At 42.6% G+C, this 23,455-nt stretch overlaps 1 protein-coding gene across 6 annotated transcripts in view; it reads left to right on the forward strand.

Moving 5' to 3' along the window:
• Positions 1–23,455, forward strand: part of DENND1A (DENN domain containing 1A) — a 535,812-nt gene that overhangs the window by 239,061 nt on the left and 273,296 nt on the right. For all 6 annotated transcript variants that reach the window (XM_068552005.1, XM_068552010.1, XM_068552006.1 and 3 more), the window contains one exon: positions 17,743–17,812. In XM_068552005.1, the coding sequence (XP_068408106.1) occupies positions 17,743–17,812 (70 nt within the window). The remainder of the gene's footprint in view (positions 1–17,742; positions 17,813–23,455) is intronic.

Raw genomic sequence — 23,455 nt, forward strand, 5'->3', positions numbered from 1 at the left:
CAGTATGTCCTTGCAGCTTACTTTATACCTGGTAATTTGTACCTCTTAATCCCCTATCCCGTTATTGCCCTCCTTTCCCTCTCCCCAGTGGTGACCACTCGTTTGTTCTCTATATCTGTGAGTCTACTTCTTTTTTGTTATATTCACTAGTTTGTTGTATTTTTTTTAGATTCCACATATAAGTGATATCATACAGTATTTGTCTTTCTCTGTCTGACTTATTTCACTTAGCATAATGACTTCTATGTCCATCCACGTTGCTGCAAGTGGCAAAATTTCATTCTTTTTCATGGCTGAGTAGTATTTCAAGTGGATAAATATTAATAAAATTTCTATTGACCCTAGTACCCTCTTTTATGACAAATACAGTGTGAAAAGTAATTGTAAGGAATATACATATGCTTGTGGTGCTCAGCATTTTAAAGACATTTAAAATAATCCAAAATATGGCTTAGAACCACTCCTTCTGAGAGAGCAGGTAGACATCTCCTACCTAACAATCATAACAGAAGCTATCTGTTTGTGAGTGCCTGGTATGGTCCGTGGACTCTGATGGGCACTGTATTATTTGTATTAGAAAGTTATTATTAAATTTGTATTAAGTTGCCTAATTCGTTCCATACCAATGGCCTTGTTAGGTAAATAGGAAGTATTGCCCTTTGGCAGAGGAAAGTGGGCTTGGAGAGATGAAGTCCCAGCTCAGGGGGAGCCCTCTGATAGGTTGGGGAAGCACACCTGTTGCTCCGGGCTATCCTCCTCTCCTACCGTGTCACACAGTGGATGCTGCTTCTGCAAGAGGCTCACTCTTCAGGCCAGCCTTTGCCTAATAGGAACTCATTTTTTAGTTCTTCTCTTGGAGCCAAATCCTCTTTTTAATTGCATTCAGCAGTCTCTTTAAGTGATTAAAAGAGCATTGACATAAGCCTTCACTATTAGAACCTTCTTCCTAGGTCTTAGAACCTTTGAGTTTATCTACTAACAGACTTTCCCTTTCAGTTCACCTCCCACTCTGCCATTAAAGTGTGCTTCTAAAAAGACAAAGCTGATCAAATCCCTCCTCTGCTTAAAACTCTTCTTTGCTTTTAGGAAAAGAGCTAAACTCCCTAGTCTTGCACATAAAACTCCTCACAAGCCGGTCTTTCTGGATTTCTCTAGTCTCATCTTCTTCTGCCAAGAATCCCATCTGCACCCCCAACAGAACCTCCCCCCAAAAATCACACAGAGAAACATCTTGCCCTTACCTTTAAGTGGAAACCAACCACCCCAAGCCATTTGTAGTCCATTGTCTCTATGCCTCCTGGAATATTTTGTCCCCTCCAGATGGAAGTGCACTTTTCTTTCATCTAACTTCTCTTCCTCATTTAGCTAATACCCCAGGCTGGTTGAGACGCTTTTCCTCAGTATTCCCACAGCTGTCAGTGCCCCGTTGTATCACAGCAGCCTCACATTGCATTGAGATTAACCGTTTACATGTTTGTCTTACCCTGAGAGACCTAGGTTCCTTGAGGACAGACAGTGCTGTGTTTCGCTCATGTATTTATCCTGGCTGTCTAGCACAGGCTGGCATGTATTGATGCTTGCTAAATGTTTATATGAACCATCCAGCCTTGAGGATTTGGCCTCAAAATCTAACAGGGATAAAAGAGACTCTGACCCTTTTTTCTTCCCCCTCTCAACTTAGGGTGGCCTTGCACAAGTGAGTGTGTCTCCTTTCTGAGATCCACCAGGGTTTATGGAAGCTGACTGCTCCCACAGTAAGGAATGTCACTGAAAACCTTATTAACCCACCACCCCTCCCTGGAGCTGAGATCCATGTTAAGCGTGGTGCAGTGGAAAGAGCATGAGACTGGTGTGACCAGTTTGGTAAAGAGTGCAAACTTCCATTTCACCTAGAGAACCTCTTTGAGAACTGAGTCATCACAGTTATTAAGCACACTTAAGGAAACAAGAGGATAGGCTTTTGATTCGGCTCTCCCTAACCAGTCCACCTCCCTACCACCAAACAAGATGACTTGGAAGTTGGTAGGCAGGGAGGATCACACATGTTGCTTTTTTCTTAACTTAAAAGTGCATAAAAATAATACCTATTTATTGTAGAAAGTTTGGAAAATAAAGGAAAACACACAAAATGAAAAATCATCTATATATATTATAGAGCCTGCTTTTATATCTAAATATATAGTAAATATTTTTCTATGTTGAAATACTTTTCTGTAGTCTGATTTTAATGAATATATAATATTCCAAGGGGGGAGGGGCAGTATTGGGGTAGGGGATTAAGAGGTACAAACTATTATATACAAAACTACAGGGATATATTGTACAACACAGGGAATATAGCCAGTACTTTATAATAACTATAAATGGAGCATAACCTTAAAAAATTGTGAATCACTATATTGTACACCTGGAACTTATATTGTATATTAACTATACTTCAATAAAAAACAAATGAAGTAAAAAATAAAATTTTATGCTTATAATTATAAGCTTGTGATTTTTTCTAATAATATCAAACTTTAAAAAAAATAAATTTTACACTTGAAAGTTTTAAAAAATATTCCATTATTTTGATAGTCCAAATTTGTGAACTATTATTGTACATTTAGCTTGGTTCCAAGTATTTGCAACCATGAATAAGACAAAGTACTTAAAATGCAACACAACCTTTTTCTAATTTTTAAGGCACTGCATGCTCAATACATAAGCCATAGAAAATGTAGAGAAGAATGTAGAAGGAAACAAAGGTTATCTGTAATCTCACAACCTAGAGATAACCACTATTAATTTTTTATCTTCTAATCTTTCTATGAGTGTGTATGATTGCATGTGATACATAATTGCGAACATTGCTTCTTTTCAATCTACAGTTGACCCTTGAACAACATGGAGTTAGGGGTGCAACCCCCATCGCAAGTTGAAGATCCACATACTGCTATCTCTGCCTCAAAAACAGAGGAAATGATAAAAGACTCACCCAAGGGCAGGAAGCTGAAACAGTTTGGATAGAAGCAGGGTTCAAACCCTAGTTCTTTTGATTCCACATACTGTGATCAGTAATTGAACGCAGACTTTTCCCTGCAGTTAGTTAAAGATCTGTAAAATGAAAATACAGGTACTGTATTTATTGGAAAAAATTCATGTATAAATGGACCTGCACAGTTGAGTCAACTTTATATTATTTCATGGGCATTTTCCTTTAGTATTACTAAAAATATTCTAAACCCTAATTTTCTGTTGCCTGGATTTATCATAATTTATTTAGCCATTCTCTTAGTACATACTTAGATGTGAGTACATATGTTTTGCTATTATACACATGGTAAAGAACTTCCATTTACAATATAGTACCAAAAAATTGTTACAGCATTTAATGCTGGTGGAAATAAAGTAAAAATAATTCCTGCATACATTTTTTTAACCTTCATATTCTGCTTTTTAAAAATAATTAATTAATTAATCTTTGGCTGTGTTGGGTCTTTGTTGCTGTGTGCGGACTTTCTCTAGTTGTGGCGAGCGGGGGCTACTCTTTGTTGTGGTGCACAGGCTGCTCATTGCAGTGGCTTCTCTTGTTGCAGAGCACGGGCTCTAGAGCACAGGCTCAGTAGTTGTGGCTCACGGGCTTAGTTGCTCTGCGGCATGTGGGATCTTCCCGGACCAGGGCTCGAACCCGTGTCCCCTGCATTGGCAGGCGGATTCTTAACCACTGCGCCACCAGGGAAGTCCCCATATTCTGCTTTTAATAGTTACTCACTGAAAGACAATTTTCCTGCTCTCTTTCATATTTTATGAGTTTAAGAATTTATGTCAGAGAAACCTGTTTCTGCCAGCTTTGCTGGCCGAGCTTCCTTTCTCTAAAGATTAGTTTTTAGGGTTTCTTTTGAGGGAGACACACAACTGGTGGTGCTATTGGGGGCTGATGACTTATGACTTGTTTAACCAAACACTTGACCTTCCTCTAACCTCCCATACTTTAAGAGTTAATAACACCAATTTTAGGCTTTTTTAGCATTACGGACTCCTCCTGGATTATAATAAAACAATAAGCCATAAGCACAAAGGTTGTTTTAAAAATAAGGAGTGGCCGAGGGGCAGGATTTTTTGTCAGGGAAACAACAGAGAGTGACTAACAGCACTTTATGTTTCAAATCTGATCAGCTGGTAGTGGACCCCCACCTTCTTGGGTTGCTCAGGATTGGGTTCCTCCATCCTGTTGAAGGGCTCAGCTGAAGAAACTACTCCAGGCTCTGGCTGTGTTCTGTGATTATGGTGCAGAGAAAACGCATGCCTTAGCTCCTTGCACGGAGGCCCAGCCATTGCTTCCCACATTTTCCAAGTTTTGTTTTTGTTGCCTCTATCAGATCATTCCTAATGCCATAATGGTTTCACATGCGAATTTAAATCAGGGACCTACTTTAGTGGAAGCTATGCCTTAGTCAACTCTCTGTCCAGTGCCTGGCTTATATCAGGCAATGAATGAATGAAGGAAAGAAAGAACGAACGAACGAACGAGAGCTAGCTATAAAACAAATGAGCATTGTCCCATTTTGACAATTTGAAAACACCTGATCACATGTAAAGTGTATGTGCTGTCTAGTGTGTACTTCGCTGATACTGTTCCCTGAGGAAGATTTTTTTCAGAAAAGTACCTACTGGTATAGCAAGTCACATAGACCTGGATCCAACCCTGATCTACTCTGTGGCTGTGTGAGTCTGAGCAAGTTACTTACTTTTTCTGTGCTTCAGTTTCCTCATATGTTATCTGAGGATGTAATGGTACCTACTTAATAAATTACTATGAGGAGTAAATAAGCAAATGCATGTAAAGCTCCTGGCATTCAGTATTCCAGAATAAATGGTGGTCTCTACTATTATTTTTTTTAATCAGTTTGGTGCATGATGAGTGGTAAAGGTACTTGGTACGAGGTGGATCTTGCAGTTGGACAGATTATACCCTGTTCAGCAGGGTAGCTGTGCCTCTGTGTGTACAAGAAATTTGCTTCCCTTGTGCTAGCCATGGAGGTTTTCTTTGGAGTAGGAGAATCTGGTGGGCAAGACAGATGCCTGTGGCAGAATGAAGCAAGGAGAAGGGTTGTTTGGCTTATACAAATTCTTGTTTTACCTTCCCTTAAAACCTCAGTCTCATTTCCAAAAACATTTTGGGAGAAACCTCTTGGTGAGAGAGTTGCCTGTCATGAAAGGTAACTTGAGAGCAGTTTCCTGTCCACCTTTCTTGCCAGCTCTCTAGTCGCAAGATCCTGCTTTGTACCCAAAGGAGGCTTTGAACATCAGCTGTCTTGAGCAATCTCTAGTCTTATCACTTATTTTAATGTTCCTTGCACAGGTCACTCTTGGATGTGGTGCTCTGGGCAATCTCACCCCAGAATGCTTCCCTTCCTTTATTTAACCTCTGACCTGTGAAAACAAGAGTTAATCAAGAGTTCTAAGGTAGCAAAGAGGAAGGGGAAGTGTTTGGTTACAAATTAAATATGAACAAGTCATAAGTCATAAATCCCCAGTAGTGCTACCAGTTGTGTGTCTCAAGTTGCATATGGTACAGGGTGTTTGGGTTATAAATTCAAGTTCAGGGCTCTCTGATTGCTTGGGGGTAGGTGGTTGGTTAGTTTTCTTTTGGCCTAAAACTCTTCGCCTTCTAAAACATTACTTTTATTGGACCGGCTACATTTATATTCTACTTTCTCTCTATGTGCCCGTCTCTCCTTTTTCCTTTCTTTACCTGCCTGCTTGCTTGTGTTGATTGGTGTGCTGTCCTGTGAATTGAGACAGAACTGCTTTCCTGAAAGAAGTTAAGCATATGGAAAAAGTTGCCAAGGAAAGGCATTGAAGCATAGAGCGTAAATGGTTTTAAGAGACAGCCAGACACTTTTATAGAGAGATTTGTGATTGAATGACATAACAGAGATCTGCAGAGATCTGGGGTGGAAATGAACTTAAATGAGTGCTATTCGTGGAAAACTGATGCCCTGTCTAATCTAGCATTTCCTTAATTGTCACCATAAGCATACATTTAAACCTTTATGCTTTAAATTTTAAAAAAGGCAACAGTCTGTTTAAGAATCTACGACACAGGCCATTGTTTTTTTAGATAAGTTCTTAAAAATACACCTCTAAAGTAGCAGAGGCATTGGGTTTTGACACGCAGCACTGGAAACTTAAAATATCTCCTTTGCCATGCTTGATTAAAACATTTTAAATTGAGCTATTTATATTTGTGTTTCCAAATATAACATGTACGCTAATTCCTAAAGCAATAAAGAGCTGACACATGACTAGTGTCCCTGGAGCTGACAAAGTAAGAAAACATGCTGAACTGTTGGGAGGCAGCCAAAGTTGGATTGCTCAGAATGCTTTGAGCTGAGGGACCTTTGGAGGCAAGCTTTCATTTTATCAGGGCATTACAGTGAGAACTGCAAGGTAAGGATTTTAAATCCTAATCTCAGGATTGACTGTTGTACTTGATTGATCAGGTTGTACAACTGATACTGTGTTGTATGGAGTGAATAGGATAGAAATCACATTGGACTAGTTTTGTGTCTGAGCTGTGCTTTTAGTAACTGTGCTGTCCTAGGTAAGTCACTTCACTTCTCTGAGACTCAGTTTTCTCATCTGTAAAATGGAATGATACATCTCATAGAGTTGTTGTAAAGAATAATAGTTCAAAGCACCTATTGCTTGATAAATTTCCCCCTTTTCCCCATTAGCTTCCACTTCCTAGCTCTGAAATGAGGATAATATCAAATGGTGTCTCAGTGGGATAATTAATTTTGTTGTTTACTACTGAAAGTAGGACAGGACTTCTTGTGTAGCCATTTCTTCCTTTTGCTGTGTTTTTCATTTTCAGTAGAGACAATGTGTTTCTCTTTTAGTCTGTGAAAGCTTCTGTAAGGTGGGCCATGGTTAGACCCTCACTAACCCATTACATTATATTACAGTAGTAATTTAAGCCATAAAATAAGATGGTCTGAATGGGGAAAAAAACTTGCAGGTGTGTGAATACAGGGGTGGGCTGCATCATAAACTCTCTTAGGAAAATGATGAAAGGCCTATGTGCTCATCCTCTCTGGGCTCAATGGAAAATATCTGAGAATTACACTGAATTGTCAGTGCAGGTGTCATTACTCCACAGATCTTCTGTTACCAACACTTCACCGGTGATAACAGAAAAGTGCCTCCTTGCTTTCCTCCTGAGCAATCTCCCTCAATCATAGTAATACTGTCATAGAAAAGAAGACGACACATCCGCTGTCTAAAAGCAACAATTATTGAATACCCATCAAGAGAGAAAAGAGCCTTGTTTCCAAAATCAAATCCAAGTGTATGTTTGGGTAGATTTATGTAAGCACAGATGTTTTACGGGAGCTTGTTGGTTTTTTTCCTAATGCAAATTAATATTTCTGCTCATTCAGTGCATATAACATATTTTCCTGCATAGATGTAATAGGTATCACAATGGGCTGTTAATTATGGACACAAGTCAGAGATTCTTGAGCTTAACCAGATGCCATAATAAATTTACAATTTGAGATTAGCAACTGTGAGCAAAGCAGAATGCTCAGATTGAGTGAGACTTGCTCTGATATCCCAAAGGGGATTGTTGGTTTTTTTTTTTTTCTTATTTAGGTTCCTCCAACTTTTAATCTTAATGGCAAAAGAATACAATTTCATCAGGGAAAACCATTGTTTATTCTGTTCCAGGCTCAGCGGTGGGTGCATATGTTTCCCCCTAACAACAGCCATGTGAGTGTAGATAGTATGTCCCCATTTCACACGTGGGGTAGAAGAAACACAGTTCAGGCCACAGCCAGTGACAGAACAGTGGGTCTCCTGACTTTGCAGTCTGTGTAAAGTTGATCAGCGAAGTGTCATTTCCTGTGGGAAGACTTTCCAGAACCTCTCCTCTGTTCCCTCTATGAACCTCTGTCATAGCACTGATCCAGTGCTGCTGACAGTACTTGCCAATGTGTCTGCTTCCTTCATGAGACAGTGAGCTTTCCAAATGCTGAGTCCTGGGTCTCATTCCCCATGCATCTTGCCGAGTGCCAGCCATATATTGGATGAGGCTTAATAAATACGGAGGAATATGTGATTTCATGGATGATTGACTGCAACATTTGAAAAGTGAATGATCTGGAAATGTGTGATGTTTGGACTGTAAACGTCACCTCAATTTTAAATTCCAGAGTATGTTCATTGAAGTTTAGTGTGGTTAGCTCAGGAGGATGTGGTATGTTTTTCTCATAGGGAGGAATGTGTGCACCTTGGTGCTAAGGCTGTGGTTTGAGAACTGTAGACTAGCATACAAGGGGGGGTTTTGTTGGGCTTAAAGATGGGAATGCTTGTTGGCTGAGTGTAATGAGAGAGAAGATAAGTCTTATAGAAGGCAGTGTGGTTGGAGATGAGAGTCTTCCCACTTTCCATCTCCAGTTGGGAGGGAAAGGGGAGGGCATGAGAGGTGTAGGAGTGGGAGAAAGGAAAGCTCATGTTAGAGCTTTTCTCTTCAGTAAGTTTGGAGAGAAGTATATCTTCTGAAGAGCAGGAGAAATGGATTAGAGATGGGAGAAAAAGAATAAGTTTAGAGCAGACTCTTTGGGAACGCGGGGCCTGATACACTAACAGATTAAAGGATTCTGGAGCAGTTTTAGAGGTTCACCTGTGCTTGAAAAATTAAGTTACCAAACTACAATAATCAGCTTGGTTTTTGACATTTTCCCATATTACATCTTCCCATAGTACTTGAAGTAGAAACAAAAAAAGTAGATAGCAGGGTTTACTTGCATTGAAGGGATGGACAAGGAGCAAGAAATCTTAAGTTTGTGGGTACTTCTTGATCTACTTTGAATATTTATTTGCTCACTCTATTTTAAATTATTTGTCACTCCAGCAGTCCATTGATAGGAATTGTTTTTGGTTCTGGATCATTTTTCTAACCAAAATGCTGCCTCCTAAATTTGGAGCCCCACCTCCCGATAAGAGTTGGTTGACTGTTTCTCTGTGGCTCTAGTGGTAATGGCCTTAGTAGAAACTATAGGGATGAGTTACATCTGTCAAGGGAAGTTCTGACTTAGTGGATGTCTAACATGTGCCAGGCACACATTAGAGATTAAACAGTCAATACACAGTCATGATCCTTGCTCTCGTGGAGTTGATACTAGTCAAGAACTGAGGTGAGTCTTCATATAGGGTAAGCCCAGGAGGACCTCATATTCTGGGACTAAAATGCATTTATTTAAGTGGGACCAAAATTTTATAGTAAAAATGGGGGGTTTTTAGAATTTTTATCTAGAAAAAAATGAAACAAACTTTGAAAATAAATTCATTTTGACAAAATCTAGCTTTTATTCCAACAACACATTAATTCTTAGAATGAGTCAAGTGGGTTTTTTGTCAGGGGGGTATGAGTTTTCAGACATAATAACACTTCATGTTTGACTTTCATAGCATAATCATAAAAGGAGTTATTTTTCCAAAAGTTTTTGAGGACGTCATCAATTTCCCCAAGGCCTCTCTTAACCCTTTGATATTGAATTCATTTTCTTTTGATGTGCCACCATCCTTGTTTTTCTTGATTTTTCTCTTCGTCTCTTGTTACCTGGTATAATGCTGCCAGGTCTTCATTTATCAGTCACTTTGCCTTAGCTCTGTGCTGTTCTCCAGCATCTCTAACAAGGGCTTCATGAAATCCTGCATCCTTTGCAAAGGTTGTATGTTTATTTGCATTTTTAAAAAAATAAATTTATTTATTTATTACTTATTTATATTTTTGGCTGTGTTGGGTCTTTGTTGCGGTGCACGGGCTTCTCATTGTCGTGGTTTTTCTTGTTGTGCAGCACAGGCTCTAGGCACACGGGCTTCAATAGTTGTGGCACACGGGCTCAGTAGTTGTGGCTTGTGGGCTCTAGAGCGCAGTCTCAGTAGCTGGGGCGCACAGGCTTAGTTGCTCCACGGAATGTGGGATCTTCCCGGGCCAGGGCTCGGACCTGTGTCCCCTGCATTGGCAGGAGGATTCTTAACCACTGCGCCACCAGGGAAGTCCTTTATTTGCATTTTACTGTAGACATTTGACTAACGAGACACTGACAGAGGAGTAGGTGTAGATGCTAGTCAAACCAGAAGGGCTAAGTGGGGACTTAACTGGTTTAAGCGGTCGTATCATTTGTGAGTATCTTCCTCTTATAACAGGTTGTAATTTCCTGTCTGCTCTGGTGACTGTGGGGCATGATGAATTCCTATACAGAGTCCTGGAGGAACCTCTGAAGCAGACACCAGGAATGTTAGGCAGAGAGGGACAGGAAGAGTATTCCAGGCCCGGGGTTGGGTGTCTCTGTATACATCAGTTACATTAGTTAGATGGTGTGTATCTTTTTGTAGAAGAGGAAACTGAGTCTTTGAGAGATTGCTTCCCTGAGGTGTCACAGCTACTAAGTATCAGAACTGAGATTCATACAAGGTTATTTGACTCAAGTCTGTGTTCTCCCGATGTCCCATGCTGCTCTGCTTGTTTAAATTTGGGGGGTGGGGGGGGTTGGTAATATGCCAAGTAGCCTTAGCCAAGGGATGCTTTGTCATCCAGTGAATCTTGGCAAAATCTGCTGGCAGGAAGTAAGAAAAGAAGGGATACCTCTCTTAGAGTACCTGCAATGGAGTTTTAAGAGCTTCTCAGACAGTGGAAATCACAAAGAAAAATTGAAAGACTGTATTGCATGTCACTCTTCTTAGCTTTAAACTCATCATTCCAAACATGAGTAGATGCACATCTGCGGCAAGCCCTCAGGGAGGTACTATTTCATTATATCTTCTAATGTAATGGTGCCTGAGTGTTTAAATGTTAAACTTTTTATTATAAAGTACTTTTTCATTTCTCTTTCATACTACAGCCAGAACATTTTGTTGATCTTTTTCAAATTATGTGTATAACTAGATCATATATATATATATATATATATATATATATATATATATTTTTTTTTTTTTTTTTGGCTTTGTTGGGTCTTCATTGCTGTGCACGGGCTTTATCTAGTCATGGCGAGCGGGGGCTACTATTCCTTGTGGACTTCTCATTGTGGTGGCTTCTCTTGTTGTGGAGCACAGGCTCTAGGCACGCGGGCTTCAGTAGTTGTGGCATGCGGGCTTCAGTAGTTGTGGCTCGCGGGCTCTAGAGTGCAGGCCCAGTAGTTGTGGCACACAGGCTTAGTTGCTCCTTGGCATGTGGGATCTTCCCAGACCAGGGACCAAACCTGTGTCCCCTGCATTGGCAGGCGGATTCTCAACCACTGCGCCACCAGGGAAGCCCATAACTAGATCATATTATCGAAGTTTTTCTTTTTAGGGTAGCAAAGTGGACAGTGGTTCTGGTAAGGCTGAGATGACCCACTGGGCTATGGTGAGGGGGCGATCATCACTTTCTGCCTGGCTTTAAATACTCATCTTCAGAATGTTACCTCTCTTTAGCTGGCCCTTTGGTTCCCCACCGATTCCAGAATAAAAGGGAGGCCCGTGGGTTTGGCATATGAGAGCCCCTCCAGAGCCTGGCCCTTCTGCCCCCTGCCTCATCTTTGTCCTCCTGCAGCCTGCACACCCTGCTCTCTGGCTAGTCCAACTGCACCAGTGGTTTGTGCCTACAAGCCCTTGCTCATGAGTTTTCCCTGCCTCTAATGCTCTTTATCCCCACCCATTCCAACCTTCTTCCCTTAGGCAGAGAGCAACCTCTTTCAAGACTTAGCTGAAGCCCAACCTTCTCTCTGTGATGCATATTGACTCCCACTCACAGTTGCAACCAGCTCTTCTCTCCATTGCGTGCCCCTCCCTATAGCCATGGTTTTAAATTTTTTATTTTCCCAACTCATGTCATTATTCTGTATACTCTAGTTGGTCTACTGTTTATTTATTTATTTGGCTGCGCTGGGTCTTAGTTGTGGCACATGGGATCTTCTTTGCGGCATGTGGGATTTTATTTTATTTTTTTGGCAGCATGCGGGATCTTTGTTGTGGCATGTGGGATCTAGTTCCCTGACCAGGGATCGAACCCAGGCCCCCTGCATTGGGAGTGCAGAGTCTTAACCACCAGGGAAGTCCCTGCTTATGGTAGTTTTTATGGAAGAAGACACTCTTTAGATTCTCTCCTCCCCATTTTATTTTAATTTTGAAACAATAACAAACATACAGAAAAGTTGTGATTATAATACAAATGCCCCATTTGGGAGATGTTGCCAAAATAATACCCAGTAACCCTCAAATACTTTAGTATGTGTTAAAAAAGATTTTTTTTTTTACATAGCTACATTACAATCATCAAAATCAGAAAATTAGTATTAATTTTGATGCAGTACTACCATGTAATACTTGGACCTCCCATTTGTGTGTGTGTGTGTAAGCGTGAGTGTATATTAAAGATATAGTTCAGAATCACATGTTGCATTTTGTTGTCATGTCTGTTTAGTCTTCTTATTCTGAAATAACTCCTCAATGTTTCCTAGACTTTTATGAACTTGACATTTAGGCTATTAATTTGTAAAAGGTTCTTCAGTTTGGGTTTATCTGATGTTTCCTCAGGAATTAAGTTCTACTCTGTGGCAGGAATATAATAGTATTCTGCGTTCTTTTCATTGCATTCTTCCAGGTGGTACACTATTTCAATTCGTCCCACTGCTTGATTGAGGACATGTCTCCCAGGATTCTCCATTCTTTTTCCCTTTGTAATTAAGAAGTATACTAGGAATATCCTCATCCTATCCTTACCAAACTTTTAATTTGCTTATTTATTCCAGCATAGACTCATGATTTCCTATTTTAGTTATTATTAAATGATCTCTATCATTATTTGTTTTGATGCTCAAATTTGATGTCACAGATTTGGTCAGTAGGAACCCATCCATACTAGCTTTTGTGTCCCATTGGTATGTCCTAAGCATATGTTGAGCACTGCCTTTTTTCTAGCACAAGGTATTTCCCAGCCCTGGCCCTGGAATCAGACATTTCTTCCAGGAGCCCTGGTTCCTTCTAGTGGAGATTGGTACTTAGAAGCCAGGATTTGGGCATTAAGTGTGCTTATTATAATTGGGATGTCTGTGCCAGGCCCTTCAGTGGCTAGAGCTAGAGAATATATGTATCTGTGTATGTATCTGTAATATCTGTAATAATGTACATACATACATTTGTATTTGTATTTCTTTTATCTCTCTCTCTCCATGATTTCACATAGTTACATCTAATTCCAGTTCAGTGTGGTAGGGTTCATTCTTATTTTCTCCCTATCCATATTTGTAACTCTCTTCTCTAATAGTAATAAGCTTGGTTTTCATTATATATTTACTTACTTGATCAGTCTTGATCTATTCCCCTGTGTGTAACCAATCTCCCTCTGTTGTAGCCCCCCTCCTCTGTGGCTGCCATCCTCACCCCATTTGAACTCTGACATCGTAGGCAAGGCAGTCACTGCTGTCTCCTCCTGCCATAGACATCCTTCTCAATTGCTTGGACTCTGCCTGGCCATCCTTCATGGAAGCCCTCCTGTCCACTTAGGCTCTGGCATCCCACACTGCACTGCCTTCCAGATGCTCTTTTTTAATCCTCTTGGGTTCTAACACTAGTCTAGTCAACTTCTTTCTACTGACATAGATGCTTTCGTTACCCAGTGCCAGGCCTTTCCCCTACTTATACACCCTTCTTACCCCTTTTGAGTTCTGACACTCCAAGCCAGGCCACCTCCTGTGTACACCCCCTCCTTATCCTCCTGGAGCCCTGACTTTTCCTTACCAGGGAACCCTCCTCACCCCACTTGGGCTCCAAAACTCTGTGCCAGTTTGTTCCATCTGGGGGATATCATCCTCTCCATGCTTGTGCTGTGACATCCTGCTCACGACTACTCTTCTCCCAGGTGGTCACCTTTCTCAACTTGGTCCGCTTCTGCCACCATTGCACCCCATCTCTCTGTCTCTGTCTCTCTCTGTCTCTGTCTCTCTGTCTCTCTCTCTCACACACACACACACACACCCCTCTACCTTGCTTGGGCTCATTTAATGGCTTTGAACTGAACTATTAGCAAGTGAAGTGGGAGAGCTTTTTAAAATTTGTAATGGTTTTCTATTTTAGTACTTAAGACACTGGAGTGGAATCCCATCATATACACACTATTCCAGGTCACTCATACATGTGTGGGAATGATTATACTGAAAGTCCATTCAGTGGAGTGAGATTAGAAAAGTGAGTCATCTATCTACTCTCTGTTGGACTCAGTTCCTAAGTTCACCTGGAGGGTAAGCAGCTCACCAAGCTGATAGATTTGAACAGAGACAGTTTTCATTCAATAGGTCCCCCAAACTTGGGTCATCTGCTTTGTTTCTATACAAACCAAGTCTGCTGTACATTGGAGTCATCTTAAGGGCATCTTTACAGGTGATTTTGACTGTGAGCCATTTGACTCTATGTGCAATCTCTGGGACCTGCCCCTGCACTTCTCACAAAGGCTTGTGATAGCCCACATTAGTGAGGTCATGTGTGTAGGAATCCTTGAGTGCTGCCTGAACTGTTCTCAAGTTTAAGAATTTGTATTGCCTCACACAAAACAAAAGCCCCTTCATTTGACTGTCAGGTCAGGGAGTAAGGACAGACCCTGGGACAAAGTTACCTGACCCATGATTTGGCAAGAGAAGCTTGGATCAAGGCCGGTGCCTGGGAAGCAGACTTTTCCCATTTTGGCTTTTTCCCATCAAGGCTCTGCTGATTGGGTCATGATAATGCTCCCTTTAATTTAATAATTTGATCCAAAAGCCTACACTAAATAAAACACTTGGGAAAGAGTTCCAGCTCCCCCACCTAAACTATTACTCCTTGTTGTATATGTCTTTTTCCCACGTAGGACCGTGGCCTTCTTAAGTGCAGGGACCCTTTGTGATTGGGATTTTTGGCCCCAGCCTTGGACTGAGCCCACCACATATTGATGCTCTGCATTGCAAACTCGAGCAGTTGCATTAAGGTAGCAAGTTGAGCAGGCGCCGAGATGTTTGGAACTCCTTTAGCTGTCCCGGGAGGAGCAGCGTAATGGAGTGTTTGTTTCCTGTCTCTGGATTGGGAAGTAGTGTTTACTCCATGCTGACAGACAAGTACAGAATGGAGTGGAGGGTCTCCATATCCTCACCTGCACCCTTGCAGGCAGCGTGAAGCTGTTGTGTCCGCACTAATGAAGCAGTACAGGAAACGCCACTGGATAAAGTTCAGCTGTGAACCCTGGCCTCCCAACAGGGGAAAAGAGGGATCCTTTGAAGAAGACAGCTGGGTTTTGGTTTCAAGACCTTAACACTGCCATCACTAGATATTCATCTGTCAGTGCACAGGGGACAACATGTGGGGAACAGTTGTGTCCAGTCAGGCTGAAGGAAGAAAGAGATGGCTGATTTCCAGGGTAACTACAAAACCTCCCATGGCTGAGGGTTCTGCTTAGCGTAGCCAAAAAGAATCGATTTGGTGAGGTTGAGGCTGAGTGTGAGAACCTGGGCACAGTCTGCTGTGGGCTGGGTGGCCGTACCATGTCAACCTCCTGCATCCTCACAGCCCGGGAGGACGCGGAGGTGTGAGGTTCCGGGCCCAAACTACGTTGGTCAGTTGAACCTAGTGGGCAAAACTGCTTCCTGTATACCACAGTCCTAAGTTATCAGAGAAGACAGCCTGTCCCAAGTCACTTGATCAGGACTTACTAAAATAACTTCAGCTTTTCTCTCATTTGCTTGAAGCCATGGTTTCCTTACAAGAAAATATTTTCTCTTCTTGCTTCCCCTCGTCCCCTTCCTGCTGGATTTAACTAGTGGTATTTTTTTCTTTCAGGGAAAAAAAAAAGATATTTGTAATCCTTGGTTGAATTTGTTTACTACCAGCCCTCTAATCTGGGCAGGAGTTTTCTTCTGAGGGGATTTATTGTTCCTTCTATAATGGCTTTTAACTCAGCCGAGGTTTATTTTAACAGAATAGGAAGGGAGAAACTTATCTCCTCCCTAATCCCTCTTGAATGTTTACGTTACTCTGCCAAAGTAAATGCTGTGTAAAGTGGCAGCAGTCATTTGCTCTGTAATAATCAATATGCAGCTGCCAGAGCTGATTGAAACATATTAACATAAGTGATAATACTGTCATAGAAGTGAAAAGTTAAGTTGCTTATCAGTATATTGTGATAAGCTACTTAAATTTTACAGTAGCATGTGCTGGCTTCAGACAGACGTTAATGACAGAGAACTGTGCGCTTTATCTGTCCTCTCTATTGCCTCTCACTTCATTTATTACCCTCAACGGTACAGCTGGTAATCTGTCCAGGGCGCTGATTTCCCTCTGCTTGGCAGGATGGAGTCAGTGCTCCACTCTATCAGTAACGGATACTGTTAGCGCAGCGGGGCAGATGTGAGCAGGACAGCAAGCGCTTGGTATGACGCCCTTCCCACATGAGTATTTGATATTGCTTTGGAAAAGTTTCTTATGGAGAACAAAGCCATTTAAATTTTAAGTGAAAAAACTTCTTGGGAGTAGGGGTATGTTTCAACAATAATTCTATAGCAACAATGCACCTTCGTTGTTAGTCTTTGTTTGGTTTTGTTTGTTCTATCAACACTGAGCACTGAGGGTCTGCCAGGCTCCATGCTTGGTCCTGGGAAGACAAAGTAAAGAAAGATGTGATCCTTCCTCTTCGTCATGCTCAGTCTGCTGGGAAGACAGACACGCCATTGAGTGCCACATGGTGTGTGGACTGTTATAACAGGAGTTTGCACGTGACAGGGCAGCACAGAAAAAAGGGAATTAGGGCATGAGAGGCGGGGATGGGGAGGGGGTGGGGGACTGTTAGGAGGATGAGTAGAAATCAGCTAGACTAGATCATGAAGGTCAGAGGGAGAAAAGTGCCAAGTGTATGCAGTGCAAGCTCAGGCAGGCTTGAGGATGCCTGGACATTCCTCGGAGCATGGCTGCAATGAGAGGAATATGCATGTGGGGCTGCAGGGCAAGGACAGCCGGAGACACAGTCAAGGACCTGACAGAGGAGCCTTGAACACTGTCCTAAGAAGTCCCGTAGTGATGGGGCACCACTGCAGGAATTTAATCCAACGTGCTACTTAGATTCACATTTTAGAAAGACCATTGTATGAGGCACACAGAGGGTGGAGTAAGGTCAGGACCAGGCTGTCATCAGAATTAAGGGACATGATGGTCAGGACCCGGTGGAGGGCAGGGTGGGGTGCAGAGTTAGAGCTCTTTCTTCAGTAAGTACAGGGAAGGGTGCATTGTAATAGAAGGTTTGATGAGTGGTTTCAGGCTCATGGGGCCTTTGGGACACCTTGCACATGGCAGCAGTGGAAGTGCTGTATGTGTGTGTGGCTGTGTGTGTCCAATCATGAGAAACTTGAACAGAAGCTTTCCTGGAAGGGGTGGGTGTGAGGCCTGGGGGGCTATTCAGAGATGGTTCCTGATTGCAGAGTCTGCTTTGAATTTCTTCTCTGTGAACCTGTTCTAGCTCTGAGGCATGGGAATAATTTATAATGGACATTCAATCTTCTGCCTTACACAGGCAATTTTTTAAAATCTCAGAAGTTACTAGCATTTTACCAGTCTGCGTTTCCAGCACAGCCTATGACAGGAAGGCTCTTCACAATGTAGAGAGAAACCGAAATGTACCGTCTTGAATTAGCTCCTGGTTAAAGTTTTTGACCTGCGTACTAATATTCCATGTGTTTCCTCTTCTTCCCCCAGCTATCTCCCCTGGTTTGAAGTATTTTATAAGCTGCTTAACATCTTGGCAGATTACACGGCAAAAGGACAGGTATTTGCCTTTTATTTTATTCTTTTTAACAAGTAAACTTTAACTTTCATGCCTTGTATTTCACTAAAACATTTACTAAAAACGTAATGCATTCCCGTTACAGAAAGTTTGGGAAATTCAGAAAGCAGTAGGAAGGAAGAGAAAAATCACTCCTAATATGTGTCCCTACCCCGTCCCCTCCCCCCCAAATAAATATTGCTAGCATTTTGGGATGTTTTCTTCCTTTACTTTTTGAATTAAATAAATAATAAATAGACCCTTAGCATTCAGAGTTAATAGTCACCATCTTACATTCCCAAGCAGCTCCACAAGTTCATCGTATGTATTAAATAATAATTTTGCTGAGGCATAAATTTGAATTGCTGGGATTTGTGAGCAAAACACTTAACTGGCAAGTGACCTAACCAGCTGTCCCAGTTCCCATTTCAGTAGGGCTTTCTTGTGCTTTTACAGTAATTTTTTTTAGGGTCTGAAAATCACTTTAAAAGTTCAGCTCCTACCTCACTGTACTTTTGGAAGAAATGGTATGTTGAAGTATCCTCCATGGGCGTCAAGGGGCAACTGGATATGTATTTAGACTTCTGACGCCCACAGTTTTTAGGTACTGTAATAATAGAAGCATTTCCCCCATGCTAATAAAAACATTGTAAATCTTTTTCACGGCTGCATGTCATGTACCATGTACCTTGGTTTACTGAGACATTTCCCTATTACTGGAAATTGTCATTATTTGGGATTTTTTTTCACTATTATAAGTATAGCTATTAGCATCTTTGAGCATAAACATTTTCTTCATTTTGGAATGTTTCCTTAAGAAGAGAATCTCAGATGGGCCATTTTAAGGTTAGTGGACATAAACATTTCAAAAACATTTGCCAAACTGCTTTCCAAAAGGATTGTACTGTTTTCTTAAAAGATAGATACCCTTTACTGGCAAAGTACAAGAGTGCCTGGGTCACCGTACTCTCACCAGTATCATTTGTTGAACTCACTGTGCTCTTGACAAGTGAACAGTTCTCATTGTTTTAATTGCATTTCTTTGATTATTAGTAAGTTGAATATTTGTCCATATATCTAACTTCTTATATTTTCCTTTTTTGTAAATGGCCTAAGATTTTTAATTAAAGAGATATATTATTATTAAATGTTAAAGAATTTTTTTCATCATATTTTCTACAGAACATTAGTTCTAAGAAATGCTCCATTCAAAAAGGGTTACCATAGTTGAGTGATATTGGGGTCAGGGAAAGGGAAAGCTGTTTCTCATTTTTGTCTCCTTAAGATTCATGTAATATAGGCTCTGAAAAGTCCTACAGTGGAGAAATCTGTGTTACCCAAATATTCCCAACTTATTTGGCCCCATATGCTTTCAATTCCATGACAAGTATTAACATTCTGAGACACCAGTGTTTCCTGGAACACATTTTGGGAAATGCTATTTTTGGAGAAAAGGTGGAAATTGTGTGAATAATGGATAAATCTTTAGGTTAGATTTACTTACTGGCAAATGTATTCCAGAGACCACAGTAAATGGAAGGAATAACTAATAGAAATGGCTCCCTAGATCACTACACTCACTCTGAAAGGATGCTTAGGTATCAGGGAATTCTGTCCTAAAAGAAGTGATGTACTCTTTGATGAATGAGTTAAGAGGCCACCTTGGATCTGTTCACTGATTGCTGATTCACAGTTCACTTTTGTCAAACATTCAGTTTTTCATTCAAAATTGAAAGGGGTCTTTAGTAAATAAAATTATACAGCATGTAGGCTCTTAACAGTCTTAGAATTGGAAGTTAACTCACATTTTTTTTCTCCCATATATAAGCTCCAGTCAGTTAAAAAAAAAAACCAAAAACTTACTAGACTTTGGAAAACATGTCTTGGGATACAGGAAAGATTGGGTAGGTACAAACTATGCATAGGGGAGATAGGATTATTACCCTGTAAAATTGGTGTATCCATCCTCTGCGCTGTTGCCCCAGATAAGGACCCTGCCTCTTGGAGTGTTAAAGACTGAGATCAGTGATGTGTTTTAGTGAAGTCTGTTTCCCTTATACAAAGGACTCTTTTTATTAAATTTCTTCTGGTTAAAGGAATTATGACACAGATGATAGGTAGTCTGCCTACAACTGGCTTAATTGTCTGCAAGGTGTGGGTTATCAGATTAGAACATGAGGAAAGAGCTTTCATTAAAAAAAACAGAATCCCTTCCCCAAGTCCAGAAGTCATTGGGAAAGTTGGGCAGGGTAGGTAGGCTTCAGCTGGAGGCGTGGGGAGTGACCATGATGGCTCAGCATGGAGTGCCTGAGCCTAAGCTACATTATAAGAGTGTCTGTTTAATTCATTGACACAACAGGGTTATCAGGCCCTGAATAGGGCAATGATGGCATCCCTGTGGAAGGGATGGCAGAGGGTGAGGAGGGCATCTAAGCCAGAGAGCAACCTGGCTGAGGGTGTTGGAGGCTGAGGAGTGAGGCATTTATTTATGTGGAACAGTGGTGACAGTGGCTTGGCATCATCTGGGCACCAGATATCAGAACTTCAGTGGGATCTAGAGGAGCCACGTGGGAAACAGGACAGCAGCAGTGGCCCAGCACTAGGGTGTTGGAGCCTGGGGTGAGGAGGGCTTTTGTTATTGGTGGGAGGTCTGAGGGAGGGAGGCAGACATTGGTGGCCTAGCATTGGATGTCAGTGTTCGAGCAGGGCAAGGAGGGCATCTAGATGGAGAGGGAGGTAGAGGCAGTGAAAAAAGATTGCTTACATACAAGCAAGTAAATATACTAAGAAAATAGGGGCAGGATTTTTCACTTTGTTAGATTATTGTTACAAATATGTAAAGGGAGGAAACTAGAATGATTCCCATGTTGGATTAGAATTAGAGCCATTGGTATGAACCCATGGCTTTCAACATATGTGATACAGAAAACGGAGATGTAACTGTGTATTGTAGGTCTGTGTGTGTGTGTGTGTGTGTGTGTGTGTGTGTGTGTGTGTGTGTGATATTCCCTGTCTCTATCCACGGAAAGCGTCTGGGGTCAACTATACACAAGTAGCAATGAGCACACCAAAGTGCCCAAATCTTGGTTTCTAAATTCATTTTCTACTAAAAGGAACCAGGACTCCCTGAAGAAATGTCTAGTTCCAGAGCTGAGGCAGGGAAAAGTGTGAGTCTGGAATATCTTTTTGTGCCAAAAGTAATGTAGTGCTCAAAACATGGAGAGAGGGGAGGAGTCAAGATAGCAGAAGAGGAGGAGGTAGAATTCACCTCTCCTCATAAGAACATCAAGAATACATCTACAAATGGAACAGTTCTCACAGAGCACCTGCTGAACACTAGTGGAAGACTTCGGACACCTAAAAGGACCAGAAAAATCCCCACGCAATCGGGTAGGACGAAAGAAAGACAACAAGAAAAGAGGAAACAGAAAGGGACCAGCACCCCTGGTGGGGAGCTGAAGGTGAGGAGAGGTTCCTGCACTCAGAGAAACCCCCTCAGGGCAGGTAACTCAGCTGGGACAGAGAAGGAGCTTCAGGGCATCAGAGGGGAATGCAGCGACCGGTCTGTGAAAGGCAGGAGAGAGTAAGATGTGCGTGCGTGGTCTGTGCTGCAGCCCTGCGCACCCCAGCCTGAGTCGTGTGTCTCCTGGTGTGGAGGGGTGCTGGGTGCTGGAAAGTGGGGTTTGGAGAGTGGACCCAGGGAGGGGACACCTGTTGTCTGTGAAGAGACAGCCTGAAGGGACGGGAGTACGGAAATCCACAACCGGGAAAGTTTGCGGAAGCCCAGGCCACCGTAGAAGCAAGGCGCCATTGTTGAGTGGTGCACAAGGGCGGGGCGGCCAGGGCAACCCCCTTCCCCACCCATCGGTCCCTGCCTCCCCGGGCACTGGGAGGGTCACCCATTTGAGCAGGATTGCCCTTCCCTCAAGCCAAGGCCCCCTCTGCCTGCGCAGGCTCCGGGATCCTGAGCACTGCATCCACCAAAGCCTCCTCGGGAATCAGCCCTGGGCGCCCCAGCCTGAGACAGGAATCGGCCAAGGCAGGCAGGGGCTGAGTGCTAAAGCGTGGGGTTAGGAGAGCGGACCCAGGGTGAGAACTGCTATTGGCTGCATGGAGACAGGCGGAAGGGACTGGAGTGAGGAGCTCAGCTGTGTGGAGACAGCCTGCGGGGATGGGAGTGAGGGGCTCCACGGCCAGGAACACTTCTGAGGAAGAGTGGTCTGCCTTGGAAGCGAGGCGCCATTGTTGAGTGGCACACAATGGGCGGGGCCGCCATCTTCGGACTTTCTCCCCGCACGCCAGCCCTGCCTCCGCAGGAACTGGGAAGGACTCCCACCAGAGCGAGCACGCCCCAGTCTGTTGCAGCTTCCTGCCAGTCTCGCCACTGCAGGCACTAGAGGGGGATCCCACTGGAGGAAGCGCATGCACCCCACTTGTGGCCGCCTTATCCCTCCGCGGCCTGAGCAAGCAAGTGTGCCCCAGTCAGCCGCTGCTTTCGTCCCCTCTCACCTGGGCGAGGACCAGATGCCTGAGGGTGGCCCACATGCAGAGGCAGAGGTGGGACCAAAACCAAAGCTGACTCCCAGAGGCTGTGCAATGAAGGCAGAGAAACAGAAATCTCTCCCTGCAGCTGCACAAGCTGCAGATTAAATCCCCGCGATCGGCTTGGTAAACCCTGCGTCTGTGGAATATCTGAAGGGACAACGAGTGCTCCCACAACTAGGACTGGTCTAGCTTTAGCAGCTGTGGATTTTGGGGGCAAGTACACGCGGGAGTTGGACCTGGTCAGAGTCTGAGCTGCCCCCACTGTGCCCACAGCAGGCCCAGAGACCTGCCTAAAGGTATTGGAGGGCCTCCTGGAGAGGCGGGGGGTGCTGTGGCTCACTGTGGGGGCAAAGACACTGACCGCAGAGGCCCCAGGAAAATATGTGTTTTTGGTTTCATTTTGTTCTGTTGTTGTTTTATTTATTTTTATTTTTTTAACATCTTTATTGGAGTATAACTGCTTTACAGTGGTGTGTTAGTTTCTACTTTATAACAAAGTGTATCAGCTACACATATACATATATCCCCATATCTCCTCCCTCTTGCATCTCCCTCCCACCCTCCCTATCCCACCCCTCTAGATGGTCACAAAGCACCAAGCTGATCTCCCTGTGCTATGCGGCTGCTTCCCACTAGCTATCTATTTTACATTTGGTAGCGTATATATGTCCATGCCACTCTCTCACTTCGTCCCAGCTACCCTTCCCCCTCCCTGTGTCCTCAAGTCCATTCTCTACGTCTGTGTCTTTATTCCTGTCCTGCCCCTAGGTTAGAACCATTTTTTTTTTTTTCTTTTTAGATTCCATTTATATGTGTTAGCATACGGTATTTGTTTTTCTCTTTTTGACTTACTTCACTCTGTATGACACACTCTAGGTCCATCCACCTCACTACAAATAACTCAATTTTGTTTCTTTTTATGGCTGAGTAATATTGCATTGTATATATGTGCCAAATCCATTCATCTGTCGATGGACACTTAGGTTGCTTCCATGTCCTGGCTATTGTAAATAGAGCTGCAATGAGCATTGTGGTACATGACTCTTTTTGAATTATGGTTTTCTCAGGGTATATGCCCAGTAGTGGGATTGATGGGTCGTA

Source organism: Eschrichtius robustus, chromosome 10, assembly GCF_028021215.1.
Source record: "Eschrichtius robustus isolate mEscRob2 chromosome 10, mEscRob2.pri, whole genome shotgun sequence".
NCBI lineage: Eukaryota > Metazoa > Chordata > Mammalia > Artiodactyla > Eschrichtiidae > Eschrichtius > Eschrichtius robustus.